The 14,897-nt window shown below is 47.3% G+C and overlaps 1 protein-coding gene across 2 annotated transcripts in view; it reads right to left on the reverse strand.

The window, feature by feature from the left end:
- Nucleotides 1-446: 446 nt before the first annotated feature.
- PARG (poly(ADP-ribose) glycohydrolase) overlaps nucleotides 447-14,897 on the reverse strand; it is a 379,986-nt gene continuing 365,535 nt past the window's right edge. For both annotated transcript variants that reach the window (XM_082268024.1, XM_082268025.1), the window contains 2 exons: nucleotides 2,073-2,201; nucleotides 447-1,200 (listed from right to left, as the gene is read on the reverse strand). In XM_082268024.1, the coding sequence (XP_082124150.1) occupies nucleotides 1,094-1,200; nucleotides 2,073-2,201 (236 nt within the window). In that variant the 3' untranslated portion in view covers nucleotides 447-1,093. The remainder of the gene's footprint in view (nucleotides 1,201-2,072; nucleotides 2,202-14,897) is intronic.

The raw sequence follows: 14,897 nt of genomic DNA on the forward strand, positions 1-14,897 counted from the left end.
AGGCTAAACAACCCAATTAAAATAATGTTAATTCCAAAATAATGCTACAAATTGTGGAAAGTCAAAGGGTATAAATACATGTGCAGAACTTAAAGCTGGCTATAACCAAGCACATATGTGAATATACTCTCCTCTAGAGGGACAGAATCCTCTATTTAGTACCACTTCAGACCACCCTTAGTCATGATTACAAGCTGTCTTTCCAACAGAGACTGCATAAACCCCCATTAGCATTTCGCTGTTTATACTTGCCCCACAGACATCAATGTATTTTGCAGCTGGCCACAGTTGACAGATAAATACTATCCAATATATTCAGCAAATGGTTTAAAGAAGAATACCAGGAAATCTTTTCAACTTAATAATTTTTATTTTTAACCAAGGCAGATTAAACAAAACCATCATATTCTGCACCTCAATTTTTTTTATAAAACTCTGCAACGTGCATAAAACTCTGCAACGTGCAAAACCAACAAAAGTTTGCCTTGCTGTGCTTGCATTACAGAGGTAAGCCAAGTATATTGTAGAAGAGCACTGCTATATCCACTATAGAAGAGATGGTACTGGGGAAAAGGAAAAGTCAGTAGCAACTGCTTTTGTGTATCTTCACTTCCCATAACACTTAGCGAGATTAGATTATCTCCAACTATGCATGATGGGAGATATGGATAAACATATCTGGCTCTGAAAAAGATGCTGATCCCCTTTTAGATTGTAAAACATATGAAGCAGTGACAAAGCTACAATCATATGAATACTATGGACATTCAGAGGCTGGCATGGCACAGCAATGCATTTGTAGTTTAAGGTCTAATAAAATAATTATGAACTCTGAAATATAAGAAAAAACTCAATGGAAAATATATTCCAGTCAAGCATAATACAGCTTAAAAATCAAAATCATAGAAACAAAGTCCTAAAAGGATTGTTGTATATAAAGCACATAGGATTAAAAGGTATGGTTATATACACTGTATATGCTAGTCCATATGTTACAACCAGCAGAATAAACAGGTTATTGTGGAAAGGAACAAAAGCATTATTTGCTTTTTTGTTTTTTTACATAAGTGTTCTTAACTTGGATACTTCAGCCCTACAAAGAGTTGTATATAAAGGAATACAGTTTTGTCTCCGGTTTTGTTCCAGTTGTGTTCCTGCACACCTCATCGTAATATTTCAACAGTAATTTGTAAATGTCACCTGCAAACAGAAAAGTTACAAAGTTAAAATTATAAAATGATAATAGTTTTAGCCCCATTCACACCAGTCATGCGATTCAATCGTTCCAAATTGCATGACAAGGTACACCCTATTGCCGGCAATGGAACCGTTCATATTGCAGCGAATCATGTGGCAGCGATTATGAACAAGATTCCTGCACTACTTTTTACTGATTTAATTGCGAATTGCATAGACTTCTGGTAAATTAAGGTCAAAAGTCGCAATGAAATCTGCAGTGTAAATCGCACTGATGCGCAGCTTTGAAATTGCTCTGAAGTAGCGCGAATTCAAAGCTGCACCGGTGTGAACCACAGCTTAAAGTGGAATTCCACTCTAAAATGTATCATCGGTCCATCTTCTTGCTCCGAGTCACCTGAAAAACAAATGGATAATCACATTTTTTTTTTTACTTACCTTGTTTTAGAAGATAATATACTCACCTTACTTCCTCTTCCTCCCTTGGCGGCCACGGCGAGTCGTCACTTCCTGGCTTGCAATGATTCCTGGGAGCTGAACGTCATCGCTCCCAGGAATCAATGCGCCTGCACCGGCCCCGACGTCAGTTCCGGTGCAGGCGCGTCATACCTTGCTAAACAGCTTCTGGACACACCGGAGATGGCAGCTCTGGACAATACATGTTCAAGGTAAGCATTTCTTCTAAAAAATAAGTGCAACCCGGGACAGTTCAGAGGCTATCCATTGTGGAATGCACTAGCCCCGACTGTCCCGGGGGTATTTTTATGTATTTTTTTTTGTTTTAGGTGGAACTCCGCTTTAATCTCAAATGAAAAACATAAGTAACTTTTGTAGACCAATACAGAATAAACCAGAAGGAAATGCAGTTTACTCACCAACTGTTTTGTTCTGCTTAGAAAGAAAGCAATACATTCTGTAAACATCATGCATTAACTCTTTGTCTCCAAAGGTGAAATACACTACATCTCGCCCAGTCTCTGAAGCTGCCAGAAGTTGTATTAAAGCTGCAAAGGAAGTATAAAACACATGAGAAAGGCAGTAATCTTAATTTCTTGCACATAACACTTTAGGGTATTTCTTAAAGCTGCTGCTAACAAAGGTATCAAAAGATGCAGGAAGATACTTGAATAATCTGAAACGTTAAACCTCATTGTGCAGCTATTTATTGAAGAAAGGTGTTTATGTATAGTAATAATGGTTTTCAGTCTTTGTTCAGAATAATAGAATTTTTGTAAGAACTTACCATAAAATTATTTTCTGTGAGTCCTTTGACAGTCGCTGCCCATTCAGTTAGCCTTCACGAGTGGGTAATGCGCCTCTCTGCAGGAGCAGGCTAGGCAGTGAAAAGGTTAACAAAAGCTTTTACACATAACACACCTCTAGGGGCTGTTCCTCAGCTATTACCCATCAGTCTCTAGAAGCTGTTCTTCAGTTTTGTAGCAAGCAGTGCATGAAGTCCATCAACCCCAAAAAGAAGAGGGGCGGGGGCGGCGACTGTCAGAGGACTCAGAGAAAAGAATTTTATGGTAAGTGCTTACAAAAATTAAATTTTCTCTTACGTCCTCTGACAGTCGCCGCCTGTTCAGTTAGCCTTCATGAGTGGGATGTCGCAAAGCAGTGCAGCTGTGAAGGGTGGGAAGACGCAACCAAAGAAAAGGCAAGGTGCAACAAGGTCGAAAAAAACGGAGCCAACAGGGCAACAAAAGCTCAATAGGAGCCAGCCCTGGACAACTACACCCCAAAACAAAACAACAACGGCGCACAAACCTTTGCGACCAAAGGCAGTATCCTAGGATGCTAGTACCTCAAGTCAGTAGAATTTTGTGAAAGTGTGCACAGACTACCACGTCGCCGCTATGCACACCTCAGCCACAGGAAGCCTTATGGCGGAAAGACCCAATGACAAGCTCTAGTAGAAGGTGCCCTCACAGGAAAAGGAGGCACCGGAGCCTATAGTGAAGAGGCCCAAAACCAAAGTCCGTCCGATCCAAACCGGAAGAAACTGCAGCGGACGCAGCCAAGCACTTCCGAGGACCCTCGGAAGGACAAACAGGGAATCAGACTTCCCAAAAGACTCCGTGGCAGACAGGCAAAAACCTTTTCGCCCAGGCCACATGCAAGTAACACAGGACAAAGTCCTTGGGACGCTTTGGCTTCGCCCCCAAAGTTGAAGCCATGGAAGAGACAATGATGAGGTGGGAAGCAGACACCACCGCAGGAAGAAAAGACTGAGTGTGTCGCCGGACCACGTTATCCCTAGAAACGACCAAAGAAAGTGACCAGCAAGAACTAGCCGCCAATACAGAAACTCTGTGAACAGAGGTGACAGCCACCAGAGAGGCAACTTCCTGGGACAACACATGCAGAGCTGGTTCTCTGATGTTCTCAAAGGGAGGCCGTGGTAAGAAAAACGGCCAAAAAAAACACAAAAAGTCAGTCCCCACGGAAGCAAAGGAGCCTTCCGCGGGGGAGCCAGATGACGCACCCCTTGAGTAAAGGTGCGAATCAAGGAAGTAGTCTCCAAGGGACGCTGGAAGAAAACCGGTAAAGGCCGACAACTGACCACGACCGTGCCCAGTGCCAAGCGCTGATCCACACCTTCCTGCTTCCTTTGAAAAGGCGTGGGGATGAAACCCTTGCGACTGGCACCAGGCAATATACGCCTTCCAGGTGTGATGATAAATTTTGCTTTTCGAGCCTTCATAAGGTAGGAATGACAGCATTCGGGATACCCTTGTCTCCCAAAACTTGGCTTTTAACAGCCACGCCGTCAAAGCCAGAGATTGTAAGGCAGGATGGAAAATCGGCCCTTGAGACAGAAGATCGTCTCTCAGCGGAAGCCGCCAGGGAGGCTCGACGACCATCTGCACGATAGTCTGCGTACTAAGCCAGGCGCGGCCAAGTCTGGGGCCACCAGAATGACCTGCAGCCGTTCCGATGCCAACCTGCGGAGGAACCTGGACAACAGTTGAATCGGAGGGAAGGCATAAATCAGCCGATACCGGTGCCAAGCCACCACAAACGCGACCCTGGCATCCGCCAGAGGGTCATGGGTTCAGGCCACGAACCTTCCCACCTCTTTGTTGAGACGGGACGCAAAACAGATCCACGTCCGGAGTCCCCCACCGGGCACACAGGAGGTAAAACACCACCGGATGCAGGGACCATTCTCCCTGATCCAGGGTCTGGCCACTCAGATAGTCCGCCTGCCAGTTCTCCACACCTGGAACATGAATCTCGGCCCAAGAGAGAATCTCGGCCACTTGCCGTGGTGTTGTCCGTCTGCACCCGAACCAGGCAACCCTGAAGCAGAGTTGACCAACGGAACAAGCAGAGCTTGATTGCTCGGAGCTCCAAGACGTTTATGGGTAAGGCGGCCTCCTCGTAGACCCGCTGATGACCCTCGGAGACAGGGATGTGCAGATACGCATCCTTCAAGTCGATGGAGGCCAGGAAGTCCCCTGGACTCAACAATGCCACCACCGACTGGATGGATTCAATCCGGAACTTCTGAGCCCTCACAAAACGATTCAAAGACTTTAGGTCCAGATCGGATGCACTTTGCCCTCTTTTCTGGGCACAGTGAACAGATTATAGTAAAAACCGCAAAAACCTGTCCCGTGAAGGGACTGGCACAATGACTTCTTGGGCAAGATGATCTTGAAGCGCCCCCTTGAGATCTCTGAAACGATCGGATTCAGATGGAGATTTGATGTAAAGAACCTGTCTGCGGGGCGAGATCGAAACTCGATCTTGTACCCTGAAACTAATCAGTTCGTGAACCCACCTGTCCTGAATTCAGGACAACCAGGGTTCCAGGAAACAAATGCAGACGTCCCCCCACCCCTGAAACGGGTGAGGGCGTCCCTTCAGGAAGAGGCGGACTGGGCCGCCGAACTGGCCTGACCGGCCTTGGGATTACCTCCCCATGGCATCTTGTGACCACCTGAGGTCTTGAGGGATTTCCCGTCATTCTGTGCCCCGAAGGCACGAAAGAACCCACGATGAGCCTTAAAAGAAGGGCCCCGTCTAGCGCGGGGTGATTTTAGCTTAGAGGCTTGGGGTAAAACAGAGTACTCTTGCCCCCCATAAGCCCCTTGATCAACTCATCCAGAGTGTCCCCAAAAGGACTACTACCCACATAAGGGACATCAGACACAGTCTTCTTGGAAGCGTGGTCAGCCGACCAGCTTTTCAGCCAAATAATACGGCGGATCGCAACCCCGACCGCAGATAGCCGTGCAACCCAGGGAGCCTGGTCCAAGGCCGCGTCACACAGGTAAATCATGGCCTGAGTCACTTGATCCACCATGTCCAGGGCAGCCGGAGATACTGACTCTGGCACCAACTTGCGCCTAAGCGCCCCAGACCATTCCGTGACAGCTTGAGAAACCATCACCGAAGCGAACACAGGCTTGAGCAGGGAGCCCGCCACGCCTATCCGCTGGATCCTTAAACACCAGGAAGTCCTCCACGGGCATCAAGGTAGATTTAGTCTACAAACAGTGTGGTCCACCTTAGGCGACACCGTTCAACGATTGCCAACAGGATCCACAAAGGGATAATGGCATTTAAACTGCCTGGGCACCGCTAGCATATGCTTGATGCGACACAATTGGTCGTTCACGGTTTAGTGAAAACACATCGGGGCAGGGTAAAAACTTGACCTGACTTCTGGTCTTTGCGGGACCCTAAGGAAACCTGCTTACCTGTCAGGGAGGGCTCATTATCAAGATTCAAAGTCCCCTTAATGGAGCTTATAAGTGCACCCCCCACAGCGTGTTCCACGCCTCCGTAGAGGAAGACTCTTCCTCCTCCCCACATGAATGTGAGGACTGTGAGCCCTCAGTCTCTGAGTCAAAAGACTGAGAGGGCATAGGCCGTGTTTGAGAAGTGCGTGCAGACATCAGCAGATCCACTTAGGATGCCAAAGTCACAAGAGCAGCAAATAATGAGGCCATGGAAGAGGATTCAGGAGTTCGTGAAGCACCAACCAGGTCTGTGGGGAATTTGCCATCCTGGGACTCCATATTAGTAATAAAATTCTTTAAGGACGCTGGCCCTTTAAAACGGCTGTTCCCGCAGTCCCCCACCGTAAACTGCACCACCTGTGGAAACCCTTCAGAAACAGCAATAGCCACAAAAAGAAACAGTTTTTACAGGAAAATGCCAGAGAAAACAGTTAAAATCACCCACAGTGTCTGTACTTGCCACACACTGCTGCAGTGAAAATGAGAGAAAAGAGGAAGTGTCCTCCCACACATAGAGGCCTATGCCCGCCCTGAGCCACAAACAAATGGTGCCTGATGAAAGTCTATGGGAGGAAACACAGGCAAAATGGCTGCCGCCCTTACTAGGCGGTTGCCCATACCAAAGATGGCGCCCGATCGGCGCCAAAACGATGAGCTAAAATGGCTGCTGCTCACACAGCGAGGCCCAAACAGCCTGCCCTCACCCAAAATGGTGGCCGGCGAACAGCGCCAAATAGAGCAAAAAATACATGTGCTGGCCCCCACAGGGAACCCCAGAGAGCACCCTCGGGATGTATTAAGCCCCCCCATAACCCCCCAGTCATGGCAGTGTGCACCGCAGAGTGCCCCCAGCAGGGGCAGGGAGGAAGGGGGCCATACCATACGGCCAGGAGGGGGATACCACAGAAACCACCATGTACTGCTATTCACTAAGAGTGGGCCCACAGAACACCACCTCCGATAATAGCCCCCTTTTAGGGACTCGGGGGTAGTAGCACTCACCAGTCCAGCGAACGCACACACCGCTCTGATACGGAACATCTCCCACCCTGAGAGGGGGTGCCGTCAGCCAGGAAGGATGCTAGCAACTTACGAGCCTTCCGGAGTTGAGACACCCCGACAAAGAAGGAACTCCGCAGGCTCGTCCACCTCTCAAGGGGCACTGTCGTTGCGAGGCCAGAGCGCACCAATGACCTGCGACACTCGGTGGCAGGCTGGGACTCCATAAGGATCTATATTATCCAGTGCGAGGCCCAGCTCTGCTGTCGTTTGTAGTCCTCCAGGAATTCTCTAACTAGCGAAACTGAGTGGAAAAAAAAGCTATTTTCAAAGAAAAAAAACACTTTTCAAGAAAAAAATATAAAGAAACTGAGACACTAGCTCCCAGCAGGGAAGACCTAGCCTACTCCTAACGCTAGGCAGCATAAAACGGAAGAGCAGCTCCTAGTGGCTGATGGGTAATAGCTGAGGAACAGCCCCCTAGAGGTGTGTTATGTGTAAAAGCTTTTGTTTGTTAATCTTTTCACTGCCTAGCCTGCTCCTGCAGAGAGGCGCATTACCCACTCATGAAGGCTAACTGAACAGACGGCGACTGTCAGAGGACGTAAGAGAAAGAGGGATTTTTGACTTACCGTAAAATCAATTTCCCTGATGTTCATTGACGGACACAGCTCCTTATCTTCTTGACCATTGGGCTATACTGCTGCCTACAGGAGTAGAACACTAGGCAGGAAAAAGCTTGACTATGCCCATGGGGCAATCCCAGGGGGGATACTCCCACTCTCAGCTACAGGCACTCAATTTTGTTACAAGCAGTGTCAGAAGAAAGCCAACGCCACAGAGGGATGGGTTCTGTGTCCGTCAATGAACATCAGAGAAATGGAGTTTACGGTAAGTCAAAAAACCCATTTTCTCTTTTGTTCATTGACGGACACAGCTCCTGATTCTTCTTCACCATTGGGAAATCCCAAAGCAGTGTCAAACATGAGGGGTGGGAACAGCAAGAAAAAATTCCCAAGGCTAAACCGTAGCCAACCAGGTAACATGGAGCTCAACCAAACAACTGGAGCTCACCTGAAAAAAAAAAACAATACACCCTCAAAGAGGACCAGGTCCTCTATACAGCAGCCTGCAAAACCTTGCGGCCAAAAGAAGCATCCGCAGATGCCAACACATCCGCTTCATAAAACTTTGTGAAAGTGTGCACAGATGACCAGGTGGCTACCTTGCAAACCTGCATCACTGACGCAAGATTACGGAAGGCCCAGGGGGCACTAAGCGCTCTAGTAGAGTGCGCCTTAACAGGGTAAGGAGGAACCTGACCCCTAATTGAATAGGCCTGAATCAATGTCTGAGCCATTTGGAAATGGTTTCAGCAGAAGCGGCCAACCTTTTTCAAGGTCTATCTGTGAGGACAAATAGTGAGTCTGACTTCCTAAAAGACTCCATAGCTGCCAGATACACCCTGATTGCCCATCCAGGGATTGCAAGGCAATTTCCTTAGGCTGTTTAGGCCTGGGACATAGGGAAAGTAACACAATGTCGTCATTCAAATGGAAATTTAGAGACGGCTTTTGGAAAGAACGACGGACAGGGAGGAAGAGCCATCTTTTTGTCTGTGAACCACCCTGGTAAGGTGAACGACAAGACAACGCCGTCAGCTCTGACAGACTGTGCGCAGAAGTAATACCAACCAAAAAGGCCACCTTCTGGCACAACGAGAGCAGGTGAACCTCTGCTGGCAAAATCTGGTGCGGCTGTGCATGGTAACCAATCAGCGAATTGGCTACCATGCACATCTGCACCAGATTTTGCACTCTCCAGTTTTAGTAAATCTCCACCTGTGTAAATTAAAAAAAAAAAAAACCTTGGTGGTAGCCTTTGGCAAGAACCCATAGGAATTACATCTGGTCCCACTTACCAGTTTAGCCTGCTAAACCCACATGCTGTATGGCGAAGTGGTCCACGAGATCTGGTAAGTGTATTTGCAGTGGGGGAGTGGATCTCTGAACACCACATGAGAATTTCTGCAATTTCAACACTTCAGCACCGCAGCACTTTATCTTGAGGAACACGCAAGCAATTTTTTTCATAATTGAGGACTTTCACTGGTTACTTGCTTGAATATATACTGTATCATTTACACAGAATGTTTTTGCACTATATGCATTTGTATGAGGGGGAATCTTTATTTGATTTGGTTATGCACACTAGCACTTTAGGCTGTTTAGATTACCTTAGTGATTTTTTTTTTTTTTCATATTTGAAATTTTAAGTATTAATTTTAGGTTTTAAAATTTAATTTAGGTCCAAGTTTGCCAACAGAGCAGTCGAAGACTGCTCGCAAAAGCAGATTGTCCAGGTACCCCAGTATCGCGATCCCCTGCTGACGCAGTAATGCTAGAACCGCGATCAGCACTTTTGTGAATACCCGAAGAGCGGAGGCGAGACCAAAGGGTAATGCCACAAATTGATAATGCTCGGAGGAGGAGCGATGGGATGGGAGGATGGGTGATACAAATGGGGATGTGAAGGTAAGCGTCCTTGATATCGATGGATGCAAGAAAGTCACCCCCGATGTATGGATGCTACCACCGTGCGAATGGACTACATTCAAAACTTCTTTATCCGCACAAAGTAGTTCAGAGCCTTGAGGTCCAGAATTGGATGCACCTTGCCCTCCATCCTGGGAACCATAAACAGGCTTGAATAGAAACCTTGAAAGCGTTCTGACATTAGAACCGGGACAATCACTCCTTGAGACAACAAGTCTTGCACTGCCCCATAGAGATCCTGTAAGCGATCTGGTGACGAGTGTAGGTTTGAAGGAAAGAACCTTGCCAACGGGTATGATCGAAACTCGATATTGTAGCCAGATCAAACGACTTAGTGGACCCACTTGTCCTAAATTAGGGGGGTCTATGGGTCCGGAAAACAACAAAGACATCCTGCCACACCCAATAAGGGTGAGGGCGCCCCTTCATGTGGAGGAGTTTTTGTCTACAGGCCTGGCAGATCCCGCTCTTGGTTTGCACAACCAAGACTTCTTGGATCCCCAATTGGAGGCCCTGAAGAGTTTAAATCCCCTGTCCTGAGATCCTGAGGAACAACAAGGCCACTTATCAGCAGAAAAAGAGGGTCCTCGTCTGCGACAGGACTCCGTACCCTTGGAAGCTTGAGGAAGAGGTGTGCTCTTTCCCCCTGTGAGGCCTTTGATAAGGTCATCCAAGGAAGCTCCAAACAGGGGATCTCCCAGGAATGGAATATTGGACAAGCCCTTCTTAGAAGCCTGATAATGCGCGGCAGGGCCACCGCAGAGACAGTCTAGAAAGCAAGGGAGCGGCATCCAAAGAGACATCGCAGACGAACTGTAGCCGTTAGACCAATTGATCTGCCAGCTCCACAAACTCAGGAGGGAGCTGTATCTCCTCCAGGTCCTGGTGTAAAACTTTTGGCCATTCAGTCATTGCCGGTGACACCAGGGTGATGGTGAACACCGACCTAAGTGCCGACCCAGCCAGTGAGCAAGGCCTCCGACCTCCTATCAGCCGGATCAGAGAAGACTGGAGACTCTTCTATAAGTATTACCGTGGCTTTATTCAACCTGCAAACCGAGAGTTCACTACAGGTGGTACCATCCATTTTTTAAGGAGGGACTTCTCATAAGCTTCCTGCATAGCAAAACGCTTAGGGATTGCAAAAATGCATTTTGGGGACCCCCCACTGTTTTGAGACAATATGTTCAAAGGCGGCTGGAAAGGGGAACACCCTTGCCACACCTGTTGGTGCCAAAAGTGATCCGCGCCTCTGATGCTGCATCGCATCAGTCGCATCTTCTATATGTAAGGTTTCCCGCACCGATACAATCAGTGCATCCACTAGCGCCTTGAGCAGATGGAGGACACAGGCCGCAATAGACCACCGAGCTGGGGGGAGGAGAAACAGGATTGACAAGGAGGGGAATCCGGGGGTCTGACCATCCCAGGGAGGGGCCCACGTCTGCCCTAAAACCCATCAGGGGTAGAGGGGGGACAGTTACTAACCACACCAGGAACTGGGTGGGCACTGCTCCGGACAGGACACCTCTCCATCGTAATGTGGGTGCTAGTAGCCGCAGCCTCAATTTGTGTGGAGGCCCAGCCGTAAGAGCACTCATGCCAGCCAGGCTCACTGGGGCCGCTCCCCCAAACGGAGGCCGACTCGGGCACATGGCCCAGTAGGCCTGCAAGCCGTGGCCTAAATTTTTGTGGATGCCCAGCTGCCTGGGCACGAGCCTCAGTGGAGCCAACCACCCAGGGGCAGCGGAGGGGAGGGTGGATGCCCAAACGGAGGGTAGTGGCTGTAGCCACACTCACTGGGGCCACCCCACATAAGCTCCTGACCAGAAGGCCGCAAAGTCGCGAATGCCAAACCATTCGCTCGCCCAGCCCAACAACTGCAGCAGGGAGCCCAGAGGACATCCCTGCCCTAGTCACCACCCCACAGGGTAGCAGTGGAACCCTGCTCAACCACCCGTTGTGCACCAGGAAACAAGTCCAAAAAGCCCCCCTTAAGAGTATGTGGCAAAAGCCAGCTCATGACCTCACCACAGTGACCACCAAATTTTAAGAGGGCTGGGGGGGGGGGTCCCACCGTCCTAGGGGGGCCCATGTCCACACCAAAAACCCTCTAGGGGTAGAGGGAGGACAGCTACTTACCATACCAGGAACAGGGTGGGCACCGCTCCTGACAGACCACCACTCCATCAGGATGTGAATGGCTGTCGGCCAGGAGGAACCCTGCGACTCAGGCCGAGGCCAGGTCGTATGCGCCCTTGCAAAACATTTAACTCGTTTAGCCCCTGTCCAGTGGGGCTATGTTGCTGCCGACCTAGCGTGGAGCTGGGGCCTGCATACGCTCACTGGCCAGACTGGGGGGACCCTCTGGATCTAGATTATCCAGTCCGTCGCCCAGTCCGGCAGTTGATAGTAGATTCTCACAGGAACAAAATAACAAAGATAGGAAAAAATCCATTTAAAAAGGAAAATAATTGCCAGGACCAGAGATCCCAGCAAGGAACTGGGTCCTTACTACTGACTGGGCAGAAAAAAAAAAACTAAGTGTGGATGTATACCCCCTTGGGACTGCCCATAGGTATAGTCAAACTTTTTCCTGCCTAGTGTCCTACTACTGTAGGGGGCAGTATAACCCAATGGTTCAGAAGAACAGGAGCTGTGTCCGTCAATAAACTAAAGAGAAATATAAATATATATTTTACTTTTGGGTATCTGCTTCTTTTAGCGTTATTATTTGCCCTGGCGTACACAGACTCTGACGAGATTGTACACCTAAATAGAGAAGGAAGTGGAAAAACCCAGCTTCCCTGTTGTAAGTGTGCAAGGTGGTGACCAGGTTTAAGTGAAATATGGTGGCTTGGCTGGAACACAAGCATAATGTACCCCACAATGTGAAGCAGACAAGGTAAAAATGTAATTGAAAAAAATGTCAGATGTCTGCATAAGCACACAATTCTTTAGCACAAGGAAATGTAAAAGATCACCTATTGCTAGGCAGACGATAAACTGGATGCTGTGGTCACATGGCTGCTGTATGAATACAAGGGAGCATACGGATACCAGATGCTTGCAATCTAAGGATGGGCCTGTGTTGACAGGCTTTGGGTTTGTGTCAATGGCATCAGTTTGACGTTAAAACACTTTTTAGATCCTTCAGGATTCACTGACAGGTGCATCTGACCTGCAGTTGACCACCTTCAAGCAGGTTTTGCATTCCTGCAGTCTTGTATAGGAATGCATAATCCATTTCATGCAAACAAAAACTCACCAACACAGGCCTTAAATGTAGAGAACGACAATGTAACAAAAATTACTAGGGGTTATATTGTGGCCATCCAAAAAAAGTCCCTTTTTTGGTGAGGTTCTTTCTCTGCCATAGCGTACAACCGTGCGGCTCTGGAGGAAGCAAGTATTTTACCGTCATCTCCATGATTTAGGGTTAAATGAAATGTGCAGTATGTATTTATTATGCTCTGTATAGTGTCTATGTACTGTCTATGTAGGATATGTGATGTATTTTATTGTGAGCAGGCTGCATCTGCATTTTATTTCATTGTAGGATTTATATAGTAAAATGATTAAACATTTTTAGGATTCTGAGCTGATTATCAGGAAGCCTTAATTAGCTTTTATGGTTAATTTTTAATTTTAAAGACTTACATTTAAAACACACCAAAGTGTTGATTATGTATGAAGTGTATTATTGCATTATTTTAATCCTTTCACTGTCAGAACAGTATTCTTTTTTTTTTTTTTTTTTTTTACACATTTTCTGAAATCCAGAGGACCTGAGAAAAATCGACTTAGGCTTCATGAACACTTGTCCTATATTTACCGTGGTCGCAGGAAAACGCAAAATCTCAGCAAAATTTTTCCAAAGTTTTGCGCTTTCCTGCGGTCAAAACGTTCCAATCCTGAATGCGCCGTTCAGGAGAGGGAGGTTGAACCTCACCTAACTGCAGCAGCTCAAAAACTCTGTGTACATGGACACATAGGCTTTCATGGAGTTGGGTTTAGAAACTTTGGCAAAAAAATGTCAAAAACTTCTAAATTCAAGTTAAAGAGCTGCTAGTGTACACAAAGCCTTACAGTGGCCACAGTAAGAGGGCTAGGTAACTGTGTACGGAGTCTGTACTGAGTTGACAAAATTACCAGGGTAGTGCAATTGCAAGAACCATAAAGTCCCTGCTCTCACTTCTCCAGCGCAACCTTCTGAAAACCCCCTTTATTGCTCCACTTCCACACTACTATGCTCCGTCACAGAGCTCTTAGAGTCTAATTTTTTAGGAGTTCCTCCATATCCTGAAAAAGTTGATCTTTATGCCATGCCTCGTGGGGAAACATTTAACAGATGCTTTGATGGAAGAATTTCCTTTTGCTTATGCCAGCTGCCATTAGCTATTTTTTTAAATACTTTATTTAGGACAAAGGCACACCTACAGTATCTCACAAAAGTGAGTACACCCCTCACATTTTTATAAATATTTTATTATATCTTTTCATGTGACAACACTGAAGAAATTCCACTTTATTACAATGTAGTAGTGAGTGTACAGCTTGCATAACCGTGTAAATTTGCTGTCCCTTCAAAATAACTCAAGACACAGCCAATAATGTCTAAACCGCTGGCAACAAGAGTGAGTACACCCCTAAGTTGAAATGGCCAAATTGGGCCCAAAGTGTCAATATTTTGTGTTGCCACTATTATTTTCCAGCACTGCTTTAACCCTCTTGGGCCTGAAGTTCACCAGAGCTTCACAGTTTGCCACCAGAGTCCTCTTCCACTCACCCATGACAACAGCACAGAGCTGGTTGATGTTCGAGACCTTACGCTCCTCCGAATCTGTTTGAGGATGCCCCACAGATGCTTAATAGGGTTTAGGTCTGGAGACATGCTTGGCCATTCCATCACCTTTACCCTCAGCTTCTTGAGCAAGGCAGTGGTCATCTTGGAGGTGTGTTTGGGGTCATTAACATGTTGGAATACTGCCTTGAGGCCCAGTCTCTGAAGGGAGGGGATCGTGGTCTGCTTCAGTATGTCACAGTACATGTTTGCATTCATGGTTCCTCAATGAACTGTAGCTCTCCAGTTCCGGCAGCACCAGACTATGACACTCCCACCACCATGCTTGACTGTAGGCAAGACACACTTGTCTTTGTACTCCTCACCTGGTTGCCGCCACACACGCTTGACACCATCTGAACTAAATACGTTTATCTTGGTCTCATCAGACCACAGGACATGGTTCCAGTAATCCATGTCCTTAACCTGCTTGTCTTCAGCAAACTGCTTACGGGCTTTCTTGAGCATTATCTTTAGAACAGGCTTCCTTCTGGGACGACAGACATGCAAATCAATTTGATGCAGTGTGCGGCGTATGGTCTGAGCACTGAC

Source organism: Pelophylax lessonae (genome assembly GCF_965119305.1).
Source record: "Pelophylax lessonae genome assembly, chromosome: 9".
Taxonomy (NCBI): domain Eukaryota; kingdom Metazoa; phylum Chordata; class Amphibia; order Anura; family Ranidae; genus Pelophylax; species Pelophylax lessonae.